The 15,885-nt window shown below is 32.5% G+C and overlaps 1 protein-coding gene across 1 annotated transcript in view; it reads right to left on the bottom strand.

Annotated features, from left to right (window-relative positions):
* Window positions 1–3,280: 3,280 nt before the first annotated feature.
* LOC134705725 (hemicentin-1-like) overlaps window positions 3,281–15,885 on the bottom strand; it is a 29,180-nt gene continuing 16,575 nt past the window's right edge. Inside the window, exons 6-11 of the mRNA XM_063564446.1 lie at window positions 12,337–12,639; window positions 11,606–11,884; window positions 8,767–9,057; window positions 7,538–7,822; window positions 6,409–6,726; window positions 3,281–4,447 (exon numbers count right to left, since the gene is read on the bottom strand). Coding sequence (XP_063420516.1) covers window positions 4,125–4,447; window positions 6,409–6,726; window positions 7,538–7,822; window positions 8,767–9,057; window positions 11,606–11,884; window positions 12,337–12,639 — 1,799 coding nt within the window. The 3' untranslated portion in view covers window positions 3,281–4,124. The remainder of the gene's footprint in view (window positions 4,448–6,408; window positions 6,727–7,537; window positions 7,823–8,766; window positions 9,058–11,605; window positions 11,885–12,336; window positions 12,640–15,885) is intronic.

The raw sequence follows: 15,885 nt of genomic DNA on the forward strand, positions 1-15,885 counted from the left end.
GGCGTAATGGGGAGATCATTTGACGAAGTAGAGTCCTGACTGCATATGGCTAAAAAGTTCATATAATTACATTTCACATTAAAGAAAAACAAAATCTGAGTAAAAAAATGTCTTTTTAATGACTCATTTTATACAAGAAAAAAGTCTTAGCATGTAAATCCATTTGATCTATATTGTATTAGCAATAAACATACAAAACAAACATAAAAATATAGAAATCTTGTGAGCAATAGAGTCAACGTCATTTTGAAAATGCCAGTCATACATGTACACTTATGTATCAATCCTTAAATCAAATAACTTGACCTTTTAATAGTATTAGAAAGACGAACATTTCATAGGCAATTATACCACATCTTCTTTTTTATAATCGTCACATAACTAAAACCTTGATCACTGATCTACTTAATGCATTCGGGGTCCAATAAACCCTGTAAGGATCCCATGTATCAAATATAACGATCCAATTTCTCATAATAGGCGAGACATTTACATGAGAACATAACTATACAACGGATAACACAATATAGACACCGGGTATTGACCTTGAACTTTTGTTTATTTGAAAATATGGCTTATAATTTACATTTCCAATAAAGTTCATACAATATATACCAATCATAAAATTTGAGGCAGGTTTAAACTAATATGAATTTTTTTTTCAAGTATTGTTTTGTAATGTATAGGTGAAAAAATACAACAACACCATAAAATCAAAATGCAATAGATATTCAAGCTATTTCAAAAAATTATGATATTGCAACTGCATTATTATTACCGTTGACATTGGTCATATAGTTTTTCGTGAATTCGTTCTATACCCCGAAACACGTATCATACCATTTGACCGTGTGGTCGTTGTCGGGCTTGAAGTTTGAAATGTTCAAAATGGCCCTAAATTATCGTTTAAGTGTCATCATTTATCAGCAAAAACGATTTGGTTTCGCATATACGCCATAATAGCAAAAAATTTTGCAAGCCTATATTATCGTCTTTCCCTACTATCACCCTGCTTATTCTCTCCGTAATCCTCGTATCATGGCTTTGAGAAGAAAGATGACATTTTCAGCGTCGTCGCAATGTCTGAAGATAAGTTATTAGTGACGTCATTATGTCTGAGAATACGTTATCAAGTTTGCTTTCGTCAAGTTTATAACTGGTACAGGGAAAGATAAAAAGACTAGTGATAGAACAATAAACAGAAAATCGGGGTTTCCTCGTAAATATAAAGTAGAATATTAGCCTCTGGACACAATACACCTTATCGCGAATCCCAGCTGACCCGGCCGCTTGATCTTTTGTCGCATACAACAATCACTTTTCCGTTGTGGCGTCAAATATTTTGTTTTATGACGTCAACATTTTACGGGAACCTGTGTGCTATCCAGTAATGGCGGACAAATAGGGATAAGGTGTGTGTGAAACTCTTTAGCTCGTTTGCTTGAGCGCCAAAAAGTACACATTGTGTCTTGCGGCTGATATTATAAGTTATCTAGGTTCATATCCGTAGATATGGGTATTTTAACACCCTGAAGTACCTCAGTACACCCTGAGGCGTAGCAGAAGGGTGAACAGGGAACTGAAGGGTGTTAAAATACCCATAGCTAAGGATATGAACGTAGATAACGAATTAATATCCGGTAGTCAAATTTAATACGTTTTTAATACGGAGACAGAGAAACTGGACTGAGTCAAATTTAGTGCTCAATGTTGTGAAAGTTACGTCATAGACGGTGTGACGTTAACGTGGTCATTTGCATAGCTATGTCAGTAGTCTCATTCCTTTACAATGTGGCAGTCAAGAAATGCATTTAATAAAATGAGTGTAAATGATCGGCATAATAGGACAAAATCGTTAATGAAGTAAAAATATGTAATTACAAACATCAAGGATAATCTAAAGAATTCAATATTTCACAAGTAACAACCATGGAACTAAGGAAAACTTGCGTGAAGTTCCTCGGGATAATGGTTAACAATCCGAGTATATAGGTAAGCAACACCCAGGGGCTTTGAGTTTTGTAACAACGTGTTTTAACCAATCATAATCCTAGATAAAGTCAGAAAAATTTCTCATTCTTTTGGTTGATAACGTCTGATTTTTGTCAGTTTTAATGACTCCCTCGTTTTGATTTTACCTTTGAGTTCTGCAAGCCTTTTTTATACTTTTTATTTGACAGGAATAGTGTCAAATAATACATTTACGAGGAGAACATTTTGCAACAGTAGTAAACCAATTTTAAAACTCATAAATCTATAGAAAAAAAACCAATTCGGGTCACACACCAAAACCGAGGGAAAGGCTTTAAATATAAGAGAATTACAACACAACATTCAAATGTAACACACATAGAAACGAATTAAGCATTAGACAAAATCCGACGAGAATAACAAATATAACATATAAATGTAAAACATACTATATACTTTAATATCCAAGTTGTATTTTGCTGATAAATGATAACAGGTTAACTGATAACCGTTTCACAAATGATATCGGATATGTTTCTTACGTCGTAACTACAATCCCCTTCCCTTTCATGAATTTGACCTACCGAATTAGACTATTTACCGGATTAGTGATCACATAAGCAACACGACGGGTGCCGCATGTGGAGCAGAATATGCTTACTCTTCCGGAGCACCTGAGATCACCCCTAGTTTTTGGTGGGGTTCGTGTTGTTTATTCTTTAGTTTTCTATGTTGTGTCATGTGTACTATTGTTTTCTGGGTTTTTTTTCATTTTTAGCCATGGCGTTGTCAGTTTGTTTTAGATTTACGAGTTTGACTGTCCCTTTGGTATCTTTCATCCCTCTTTTTTTAACTGAAGACGCCTTTATACTTAAACATAAATATGACATATTTACAAATTACAAATATTTATCAAACAAAAAGAATAATTATTCACAGTTTTACATATTAAAACAACCAATTAGCAATTTAAAAATATAATAAAATCACAACGTACATCTTACTTGTAATTATAAAGCAGAATGTGTGTGCTTGTCATTAAAAAAAGTAAGATAGATATATGAAAATGTGTTCGAAACTGAATATTGTCACACTACAATATATTTTAATAAAGAAAACAAATCTTTTAGTTTCATATATACATATGAACATGTTTCTTTAAAACAAAATCTTGTTATTGCCAATTTGCAACTGTAAGATCATAAAAACAAGTGACAGCATCTAGTGAAAAAAATCATTTTAGAAAATACGAATATAAATCAAGCAAGGTTGACAAAATTGATCCGCAAAAATGGTGTTATTTTTGGTAATATTTTTTTTGTCTATGTCAAGAAGGCTCATTCTGTTGGAAATTGAGTTTAAAAAACATTGGGTCGGCAAACATTTAGTTTGACATATATAGGTCACATAGTAGAACTCATGTGTGCATATCTATAAAATTATAGTAGAGATCTGTATTACTAGTATTTCAAAGCGTGGGCAAGAATACAAATATTTCTATTTACATATTTTTTTTCTGTCAATTTTAATGACTGTCTAACCAATGTCAAGGTTGTTTTGCAAAACGGCAACAATTAAATATAAAAAAGAGGTCCACATTCGGTTCTGCAACTCAGAGAAATCTTAGCATACAAAAGATGTTATTGTAAATTTTGCCAAAGCTTTTTTTATAGAATAAAGCCAAAAAACAAACTAGCTATCAACGTCAACAAAATTTGACATTTTCCTTCACAGTATTAATACTGGAATCAATCATTAAATTTAAAAAAAAATGATAAATACATTACTTGATGTGAAAAACTTGGTTGCAAGCTAATTTTAGTATTCCAGATACCAATACCCACATATGCAAATAAGTTTATATAAAAATGTATTCTAACGATAAGATTTGAATATAAGTGATTCAAGGTATAATTAGTTAACAAAGGTACCAGGCCAATAATTCTATACGCCAGACGAGCGTTTCGTTTACATAAGGTTTTCATAAGCCTCATCAGTGACACTAACATTAAAAGGTTTGAAAGCCAAAACAAGTACAAAGTTGAAGAGCATTGAGAAACAAAAATTAAAAACAGTTGCCATATACGGCTATGGTAATAACCATGCCTGGGATTAGAAATTATACAGTTTTTCGAAAAATAAGAACCCGATTACTATGTTATATTAAACGCTTCTCTTACGTTTTGCACATATCGTTTTATGGAAATACAATCGATAACAATTATCAATCCGAACGTAGCACCAATGAAAACTACACCCGCTATTCCAATCTGCGTGGACGATTTCCGGCCATCTTTTGCACTGGTGCGTTTACGAATTGATTGTGACAATTTATCCTTTTCAATTTTCATTTCGTCAAGAACTTTTTTTAAGGACGGTTCCATATAGGCTAACATTTCTTCCCGAGTAAAATTTTTCTTTTTCCAAAAGTTGATTTTTTCTTTGAAAGAACATTGACATGTGCACATATCTAAAGCTGAAAAAAAGAAATTAAACACTTAAAATGAAAAATCTAACCAACATACTCCGTAATGAAAACGTATTTATAGAGAGCCGTGGTGTAGTGGTTATTGCATCGGATTACTAACAGTAAGGTTCCTGATTCGATCCCTGCTCCGGGGGGAGGGGGGAATTTCAGGGACTGGATGTTCGGCTCTCTCTTGACACCTTTTGAGAGTATGGGCTTGCGGAAACGATGATCATCCGTCGAATATGTGGACGAAAAAAGGCTGACACGTGTTAAGAGAGATCCATATCTCTTGCACGTTATAGACACGTTAAACACACCCTTGTAGATTTAGAAAAAGAGCAGGCTAATGCCGCTACAAGGCAGCACTCGCACCTGTAAGGTGGAGAGGGATTAATAAAGGTTGCAATAACTTTTTTCCCCATCAAATTTAGATAAACATTTTTAAACTAAACTTGAAAGTCTGTAATATTCTGGTTTTTATATAGATATCACCTAAACCTAACAATATTCGTTAATATGAGATCAAGGTTAGATCCAGTCATATCCTAGAAGGGAAAGTACACCGTACTATCATACTTTCCACCAAATATAGTAAGTCTACTGTTATTATCGTCCAAGAAAGAGACATATTAACGCACTGAACTTTGGTAAAAGAACCACAGGTAACTCTGCCAGACAACCATGCAATCATTTAAAAAAGTTGAAATAAAGAACGTTAGTGAGCACGCTCACATAAACTATGTCCCAACATTGTCACTGAACCAATTAAAAAAAGTGTACGAAAAAAATGGAATCCTTATTTCCTGTCGATATGCACATCTACATAGTATGTCTTTATTACTGGTATATACAAAGTAAGTTCGTGAAATTCTGTTGTCTTGTATGGTTTTAGAGGAAATGCGATGACAATTGTTACAGTAGTATATTGGGGCAAATGAGTTCACAGGGACGTTACTCATAGAAAAAATTGAATCCTTATTTCCTGTCAATATGCAAATTTACATAGTATGTCTTTATTATCTACAAAGTTTCATGAAATTCTGTTGTGTGGTTTCAGAGGAGTTGCGATGACAATTATTGCTAATTGTACCTTAAATGAAGACTAGACTACGAAAAGCTTATAGTGAATAAAAATATAAGTTCAAGGTCATATGAATCCTATTTGGCAGACGAGTATGCAAGTATCTCAAAAACCAAATAGAGATATCATAATACTCATGATTAGTGATTTTTTAATATGTAAAATAAACACACCTATAAAGCGTATTTAAGCAGTCGATGAAAACAGGGCAAGGACTATGGACAAATGAAAGACGGTAACTTCGTAACATACGGCAAGTAGATTCTGAAACAGAAAGCTTTAAACAAATAGTGAATGCTGTCGCTGCCGCTGGGTTGTAAGTATTTTTCCTTGATGTCTGCTAGTTTTATCGCAGACGAGATAAGAACAAATATATGAGTAGAAAAATATACACAACCATTTATTTTTATAAGTCACTATATAACTTCACTTTTAATAACTCGTTTTGTTTTATGCAAACGGGTCAATGCGAAGGATACAATTCCATAAGATGAAAGAATTTTTAAATAAGATTTCCATATTCTTTTTCTGAGAATCGACCTAAAAACAGAAATGCTTAATAGTTATCAAAGGTACCAGGATTATAATATGGTTTGCCATATGGTTAATTTAAATCACTACAAAGTGTATCATCCGTAGTCCCAGATATACATTTGAATTACTTATAAGTAATATATGTAGTAAAATGTTCTTGGTCATAGACAGATCACATCAACTTTCTTTTCAGAAAATACCATTGGTAGTGTGAATAAACATTGTAGAGTAGAGTGTTTCGAATATGACATACACCATGTACACTGTGCCATCTCTTATTTTTTTCTTTTCATTAAGTATTACGTGTAATATAACGTAAAGTCAGGTTTTTTAATGACAAACTAATACTTACATTCATTGACCTGTATATATACTGAGTTTCCAGCACCTTTACCGACAGCATTTGTGACAAGGCATGTATAATTTCCTTCGTCAGATTTTTCTATCGATGTAAAAGTGATGTTTGGGTCTATCGAATTGCCACCAGTTGCTCTTTCTGACAATGGCTTGTATATACCGTTTTGTTTTTCCCATTTTATATCTGTTGCAGGTGGGAAGGATTCATAACTACAAGTTAGTATAAGTGTTGAGACTGATGACTCGTTCACGCTTACAATCGCCGAGTGTAAAACGTTGTCGTAAATTAAAATACTGTTCACGCTCGGGAAGTCTGAAAATAGGTTTAAACTATTAATTCATGGTGAAATATAATAAAATTTTGATGAATTGAAGCTTTGGCAATTTGAAAAAACACCATGGACAAATAAGTTACATGTAAACTCGCTGGTAACAACTATAAGGTCAAACTATAAGGCATCCTTTTTGCAGCGAGGCACCCATTATTGAAAACCATATTGAAATTGAATAAATAAAACTAAAACTAACTCCTATGTATAAAAAAGATCCGCACAAACGCTGATTAACTGTCTTTTTCATTTTTAGCCATGGCGTTGTCAGTTTGTTTTAGATATATGAGTTTGACTGTCCCTTTGGTATCTTTCGTCCCTCTTTTAAGAAATGAAATACCATTTCAAAAAATAAAACAGTGAATATGAAAGATCACATATACCTACATAATCGCATAAACCTAATATGAAAGAAACAAATGTTCTTTCAAATATCAAAACGTATCTAAAGTTTCTATAGCAAAATTATCGTGTGTGGTTTTGTTTTCTTTGAACTCGTGGATGTATAGCTTCTTTATGAACAGCAATCCAATATCATGGAAATTAAGATAGGAAATGCAAACTCGGATATATTGTACCAATCGGGAGATATATATTCCTTGTGTAGGCGCTGATGGAAGGTAGATACATAGAAATGACAAGTTCACAACCAAGAAGCTAAAATCACATCTTTTTTCGAAATGTTTTGTATTTTCTCCATAATTAAAGCTCTTTTTGCAAGATATCAAAGAGGAAGGAAATCTGCAATGAAAAATAAGTTAAATATTTCTAGCATACACTTATGCCTTGACTTACCTCCAATAACATTAAGCCAAAGTCCACCACTAGTTTCGTTTCCGTAATCGTTTTCAACTGCGCATGTGTACGTTCCTTGATCACTAAACCCAGCATGTTTGATTGTCAATTCTGTTGGTGTTGGTTGGAGATATTTTGTTGTGTTATTAATATTAATACAGCTTCCATTTAATGACCAAGTTATTGTTGTTAATTGTGTTATCGGTGGATGCGAATTCACGGCACAGTCGATTGAAATGTCTTCTCCAAATGTAACGTTTTCATCAGGGTGTTCGTCAAATATGACTGAAATAAAGATTAACTATAATTGAAATTTGAAAAAGTTTACAATTAACGATTATATCAAAATATTGAGAGAAAAAAATACTTTGATAACTTAATTCGATTTTCGTTTGTTGTGCATAGTGATAAAAGTGTTAAGTACTCTTTGTTAAAATGAAGTCCATCTATCGAAATAATCTAATGTTGGGAAAATTTGAATTCGTAAAACGACTTCTTATTTAAATATTCTAAAGTGCAGTAATTATATATTCCGTCATAATAGTGATGTGTTCCTTACAGAATTCAACGTGTTAGTCTTGTACAGTTCTTTGAGATATTCGTTTTATCCAAATTTGTCTGATGGGGTTCCATTTACATATCCTCCAGAAGTAGAAAAAATTAAACTGATGAATACACAGAATCTATCGTTTAATCATGGTGAAAATATCCATTTGGCTGACGATTTTTTTCACATTTTCATACGTCGTCAAATGTTTGTGTTTCAAGGACATTGTGTTACATTGAAAAAGAATGTAGGTAGATATGACAACATAAAAATTACATATTTTATGCTTAAATGGTAAAAGCTGTTACATGACCCTTAGTATAAAAAAAAAACACAATGTGAAGCTCGCAAAATCAGGCAGGTATATCACCTATCCGGTTAAGGAACAACTGACGACCTTCCGAGGGATGAACTTTTTTTAATGAAATACTTTTCGTCCAATATTGGAATCAATATCGACTTTTTCAGATAAGGATGAACTTTTTCGAAAGAATATTCTATCACTAAATATCAAGTTTTCGTTCATCAGGTTTTTATTTAATAAACTCCATAAGTATAAAAATAGGGAGAAGTAGGATGATTCCGGTAAATTTTCAATAAATTTGCAAAAGCAATATCAAAACATTAAACCAGCCAAAATGTTGGTCGGAATAATGAAATAAAAGATTAAATCAGAACTTGCCTCCATATATTTCTAGTGTTATTGCATCACTAATGCTGGATGTGTGCACGTTAGTTGCGTTGCATGTATAATTTCCACTATCCTGTAATGTTGGGTTAGTTATTGTAAATGTAAACTTTTCTTGGTGATTTCCAGTGGATACGTTGAAAACATTTGCTTCGATAATCTTCCCTTTTAATTGAAGTTTAACATCGAGGATTCTAGGGGCGGATTTCACTTCACATGTGATATTAAATGGCTTTCCCAGGAATCCTTCAGCATAATGTGTATAATTAGTAATGATAGGCATATCTGAAAGAAAGGGCTAGAAATACATAAAATAATAACATTTGTATTTCGTTCCACGTATCTTTGAATAATATAGAGTATATAAGAAGAGATTTTTCAAAATAGATATTGTGTTTGGCAATGTGTCAAATAAACTCATCATAGATACCAGGATAAAATTTTACGCCAGATGCGCGTCTCGTCTACATAAGACTCATCAGTACGGCTCGAATCCCAAAAAAAGTTATAAAGCCCAAATAAAGTACGAAGTTAAAGAGCATTGTGGACCAAAGATAATCATGGATTGATATGCTCGAACTGTCGAAATTACAATTCCATCCTATTCTTTTATGTTATGAGATCCCTGTTTAGAGAGACTTTTCAACAAATAGGCACTGATCACGAGCCCCAAGATGGGACCTACAAGTGGAACAGATACTGCTTATTCTTCCGGATCACCTGGTATCTCCCCTCTTTAGTTCATTTCGTATTCCGAAGATTTTAGTTATGTAGTATTTTGTCTTTGGTCGGGTTTTTTTTTGCCATGTTGATGTCAGTTTCTATCCGAATTATGTGTTTTTGAATACCGCTTAGAATTTTTCGCCTATCTTTTGCAGTGAACAAGAGACAAAATCAATGAAGACCACAGGGAGGATACATGGTATACTGTTCTTTACTATCAGAATCCGTAAAGGGATATTTTTTTTTTTAAATATGGACGAATGTTTCCCTACCTTACTAAATCCAACCGGTTGACAAGTTAGGAATGTTAATTTGCCGACAAATACTTATGAGAACAATTATGCAGTGTACGATAATATATAACGTTTAGAAATCAAGCGATTAAACCTTTTGGTAATTAAGTGTAAAACCCTAAATAGCTGATTCCTTCTACGTCATGAACCTCAAATTAAGTAACACAATAATAATACGCATACAAAATTATATTCGACATATACAAATAAGAAGATGTAGTATGTTTGCCAGTGAGACAACTTTCCAGATTGGACCAAACGACACACAAATTAACAACTATAGATCATAGTACAGCTTTTAAAAATGAACAGCCCGTACGACATAGTCAGTAATAAAACACCCCACAATGACAAATGTCAAACAATTCATACGAGAAAACTAACGGTCTAATCTTTGTTCAAAATACTGTATGAAAAACAAAAATATGTATCGTATATATGTTCATATCACTGAACTAGTATATATTTGTTTAGGGGCCAGCTGAAGGACGCCTCCGTATGGCAATTTCTCGCTACATAAGAGACCTGTTGGTGACCTTCTGCTGTTGTTTTTTGCTATGGTCGGGTTGTTGTCTCTTTGACACATTTCCCATTTCCATTCTCAATTTTATACTAACTCATAAAAGTTGAATACCTGTACTTATTCAGGAATGACAGTCGTTATCCATTCGTTTGAAATGTTTGAGCTTTTGATTTTGCCATCTGATTACGGACTTTCTGTTTAGAATTTTCCTTGGAGTTTGGTATTTTTTGTCATTTTTATTTTAAAACTCATTTAAACAATACCTTAGACAGTGATGTAACAGTACAACATCAAGAAAAACTTTTAAAAAATCAGTTGAAAAAGGCTTAACTCATCAGTAGGATGAAAAGAAAAATATCTAACAAAAACACAAAGTAGACATGGACTGGTACTTATACGTGAACATCCCTACAACACAAAAACACTAAGTACAGATTTGAAGGTACTTCTAGTTACTGGCAGCTACTGTTCAAAACCATCTAATTACCAATCAGTACACACCAAATGAATTTAGTGTAAACTGTAATAATCAAGTGAAAAACATGACCTTGAGCAATTCCAAGATACAGATATTGACGGATCTTAAACCTTGAATGTGCATATGAATACAGATTAAAAAAAATGATTTTGCTAAAATGATAACAAACTTAATATTCATACCAATTAAAAGAAAATATTCGAAAATATTATTGCAGTGTTTCATACATCTAGATACATTTACAGGCAATAAATAAAACAGCTCTGTAGATACATCTCAAGGTCAAGCAATTCGAATTGCCAAAACAAGATTTTTTCATCATTAACGAAATAACAGGCAAAGTCGGGACCGCGAAGTCATTTTTGGCAGTACATCTACGTTATATAATTAGATGCACGATTGTGCTGCTTGCATGTCTGTTCCCCTATATATAAAGAAAGAGTAACATATTGATGACAAACATTTAAAAGCAATAATTCCTAATGAAGTAAAACCAGACAATGCAAATGTCACCTTCAAAATATATTCAGCACCCAAAGTTATTTTTAATCTAGAAACTGTAACGATTACCAATCAGCTGCTGTCAACTTGTGAGCTGTTTAACTTCATGGTAATGTTTGAATAGATTATAACTTGAAGTGAAATTGACAAAACGAAATCATTATAGCATTTCGAATTAACAAAGATCCATTCATATACTCAGTTAGAAGGAATGGTACTATATCATCTCTTATATCATCGTATGTCCGCTTTTATAAACCAAAAATTTATAAATTTGTTTGTTGCTGATTTTTTTTAGAACGAAATTCAACTCACATCCAAAAACTATGCTTTTACTACAGCTGAAACCTATGGAATTGTTTGCACAGCATCTGTAATATCCAATATCGTCTGTTGTAGTCGTTGATATGTTGAGTGATGGTTCTTGTGGAGTAGACCCGCTGTACCGACTATCTGTTTTATCTATTAGTCCGTCGTCTTTCGCCCACCAAACATCCGTTACTTCTGGATATACGTCAATCATGCACTCCAAATGTACGTCTCCACCAAGATTCAGCGGGTATTTTTTTAATGGTATTTGAGGGTCAGGGGTTTCTGATTTATAACAAAACATACGTGTTTATCATAATTTATATCAGTTTGTTCGATGTTTGTAGACAATGTTGAAAATAAGAATATTTGTTATTTCAACAATAAAAGGTTCCACGTGACTTGTAGTACTCGAATTGCTAAATTTAAAGGTTTTTTTGTGTTTTATTTTGTTGACAATTATTTCTGATTAGTTCTTTTTGATGGGTTTATTGACAGTGTATACCTCTCTTTTTTTTAACTTGATATGCTATTAACTATGTTTGCCACATCTTAAATCGTATATTCAAATATAGTATCTTATATTTTATGTACATTGTACAGTATCAAAGATTCATGAAACCTAATGGAGTTATGAATATTTCATTTTTCAAGATTAATCGTGCAATAAACCATCCATTCTAAAAAAAAAATCTTTCTATTTGTTTTTTATGAAAGTTGTCATAAAATAAACTGACCTTCAATTATGAGCATGGATACCTTGTCATCATTTTCGCCATTCTCGTTAGAAACCTTACACTGATAAAAACCTACGTCTTCGGGTATAAAATCAAACACAACTAGCGGTACACTATGAGAAACTCCGGAAAAATTAGTGAGTTCATCTAAAATTGTTTGTCCTGTTTGTCCATGCTTGATCCATTTGAAACTGGCAATGTTAGCAAACGATAAAAATGAACACTCTAATGTCACATCATCATGTCTATGTACATAAATACTGCTGTGTCCGGGAGTTATATATACGGTTGGGGGATCTGAATCTGAAATGTCGAAAATATCATTTAAAGTATGCGTTGTTATGAAAGCGAGACGAGAGATACAAACAAGAGCATTCAAACTCATAAACCGAAATCAATAGCGTGGCACAAAACGAAAAACTACAAAAGAATGAGTAGAACACCGGTTTACTTTTTAAAACATAATGTTGTAAAGAATATACAATTCATTTTTCAAGAAATACTTTTCAAAATAAATACGCAATCTATAGAAATTTATAACACGTCTGTAAGTAACACTTCTTTAGAAGACATACATATGTTCAATATTACTTAAAAGGAATAGGGGCATTAAGGCCTGGATTTGGCCCAAAACAAATAAATGTTTGATATATATTTCAAATTGGCACATAATGTTTAGAAATACATAGGTTCAAGAAATATAAAAGAAAAACATAAAGATTTTTACCTGATGACGTCACAATTACGTCATAATATGTACTTTTTTTTTAAAATGATGAAAAATACAGTTTTTATGCAGTTTTCCATCTTTATTTCCGTTATGGAAACATCGTGCGCAGGTAAGAAACAACGAAATAATTTAAGAGAAGCTTTATTATTACTATTGACATGATCCTACCAAATATAAATTTGTTTCTTGGGTGCGCTCATACTTTTTCAATCTAAAATATACATAAATTTGGTGAAAAACAAGGAAAATCACGAAATTTTACAACATATGCAAAATAAATCATGATTTGTTGCAATGGAAACTTGTTCAATGTCAAATTTGTTTTGTTTTTCTGAGTACCTTGTATTGTATAGTACGGTTTTCAGTTATTTTAGAATACATATGATAACTTTTAAATTTGCAGTAATTTTTGGGCCAAATAAGGGCCTTTTTGCAATTAGATCAACAAAATTGTGATATGAATTTGAAAACATTGTGATAACAATTTGAAAAAATTGTGATAACAATTTGAAAAAATTGTGATAACAAATTGAAATTTTCAAGCAAATGAAAATGTGAATAGATTTATTTCATTTATAATACCGGAAATGAATGTGCATTTGACCTATAGGACAAGCAGGACTTTCAAGGAAATATATCATTTAAACCCGTACCAACTATAAATATAACAGTTGTTTTCCATGTTTATATGTATTTTTAAGTGAAATTTCGCGTAGTACTACATTTCATTAACTGTAGGTACCATGTACTATCAGTTCTTGACATCAAACAATGTGTCTTTTGGTATTGTGCTGTTGCTTTTGTAACTAATAATATACAATGGTCTCTATCAACAATTGTTTCCAGTCTATTTCAATGTTGCGCTGTTATTTCGAAATCAAGGTGTCGATGTAGGGTTTCGCGCCCACATATATGTTTTATATCATAGCATATCAAATATTCATCATGCAATGAGTTTTATCATGTTCATTATTTGTTCAGAGTTATCTCGCTTGAGATCAAACTACATTCTAAATCATTCTAAGAGATTATACTGCAACTTAAACAAATACAGTCGCAAAATTGAAGGTAAATTTTTCAATCATGCATTGCATGCGGAAAATTCATGATAAGGTCTGAAGTAGCATGTCATTCACGATTCAAGTCATATCAACCCTAGGTTAAAATATAATTCTATTAAGTCAATGATAATGGCATTAAAATCACATGGTAGGAAGTGACACGAACAAAATGACAGGATATGATGCATATTGCATCTACGCGTTACAAAAAGTAGTGTCAATTCATCATCGTTGTTCGTCAACAAGGTTATAGATGCAACATAGGTCTATATGTACGGAACACGCCCGTAAACACGCTAATACTCGTATCTACATGTAAGAGACCGCTTTCACTAAAGCTTTCGTAATATGTAGAATTTCTTTGTAATCATACGTTCTTGGCCATTTAAACTTCCGTCATTTAAACCTAAAAATGATACAATAGAAATAAATTCTAAAGCGCAATCTTGTAAAGTATTCCCTTTCATTTGCATTTGTTTGAAAAACCAAGTGTCACTTCCTGTCATTTGGCATATTATGTCACTTCCTCTTCATACATCAAATGCCATAATACTATTGAATGCCACAATACTATTGAATGCCACAAGTAATTGAATAGTATATAGGATTGCGACTGACGATGCATGGTCAATTTGGTCAAAGGACTTCCGTTGACGAGTGCTTAACTTTGTATTTCAAGTGCGTATTCCGTCTACACAAAGAAATATTCCGCTCGAATAAATAAGTTGAAATGGCCTGATTTATATATATGTTTCCAACAAATATATGGCTTTCATGAGTTATTTATTATGCTTTATAAGTTATTTGTAGAGGAAGTTCTTGAGATTCAATAGATTTCGTAACTTTCGATAACGTTATTGTCGAAACATTAAATGGGGTCGAAGTCCCCTATTACGGAAGAAAAACAAAAAAAACAAAAACGTGAAATTTTCCGAGATTTTCATTCTAATAATGAACTCAAAATCCAAACTCCATACAGTGTTATCATTGGGGTAATACTTCCCTTTCTCTACAAAGAAGCGTAGCCAGAAAAAAAATCGTATTTCCGTTTCTCTTTTTAACATGTTTGGTATTAAAACAAAATCATACGTACCCATTCACAGGTAATACCTGCCTCATATTATGAGGACGAAGGCCCCAGTTACGGTAGAATTATTTTTTTTAAATCAAAAATAAATTTCGGAAAATTTTCCTGAATTTTTCATTCTTCTAATTAACCCAAAAGCGTTAAAAAAAATCAGACTTTTTTAAATCCCCGCATCTGCGCAGAAATCAACTTCCTTTTTCCTGTCTTGTTTGCATGAGACTTTGAATAAAATATATATTTATCAGTCTAGTTAACTATAGGAAGGAACTCAATACCAATTTCCTTTTAAATAAGTGTATGATATTTAAAAAAAGTCACCTGATGACAGCTTTTCTTTGTTTACATTAAATATGACATCATAACTTAAGTAGAGACACAACTTAAGTCAATATCAACAGAACCAAAATCGAAAACGTTACAGTATTTCCGTTTCTTTTTTTAACATGCTTGAATTAAAACATAATCATACAGACTTCGTCCCCTTTTACAGGTAATGCCTGCCTCATATTAGATTCACGTTAACCGTACAAGATAAACGACTTCCCGTTACACTTGCACACGGCATGTTTTTCAAGTTGGTAACATAGTGTCTTCTTGTTATAGGTATTCTGGCAGATGCACGTACTTTGATATAGTACTGCATTGGCATTGGAACACTTGTTGGTATTTAT

This window comes from Mytilus trossulus, chromosome 2 (assembly GCF_036588685.1).
Source record: "Mytilus trossulus isolate FHL-02 chromosome 2, PNRI_Mtr1.1.1.hap1, whole genome shotgun sequence".
NCBI classification, from domain to species: domain Eukaryota; kingdom Metazoa; phylum Mollusca; class Bivalvia; order Mytilida; family Mytilidae; genus Mytilus; species Mytilus trossulus.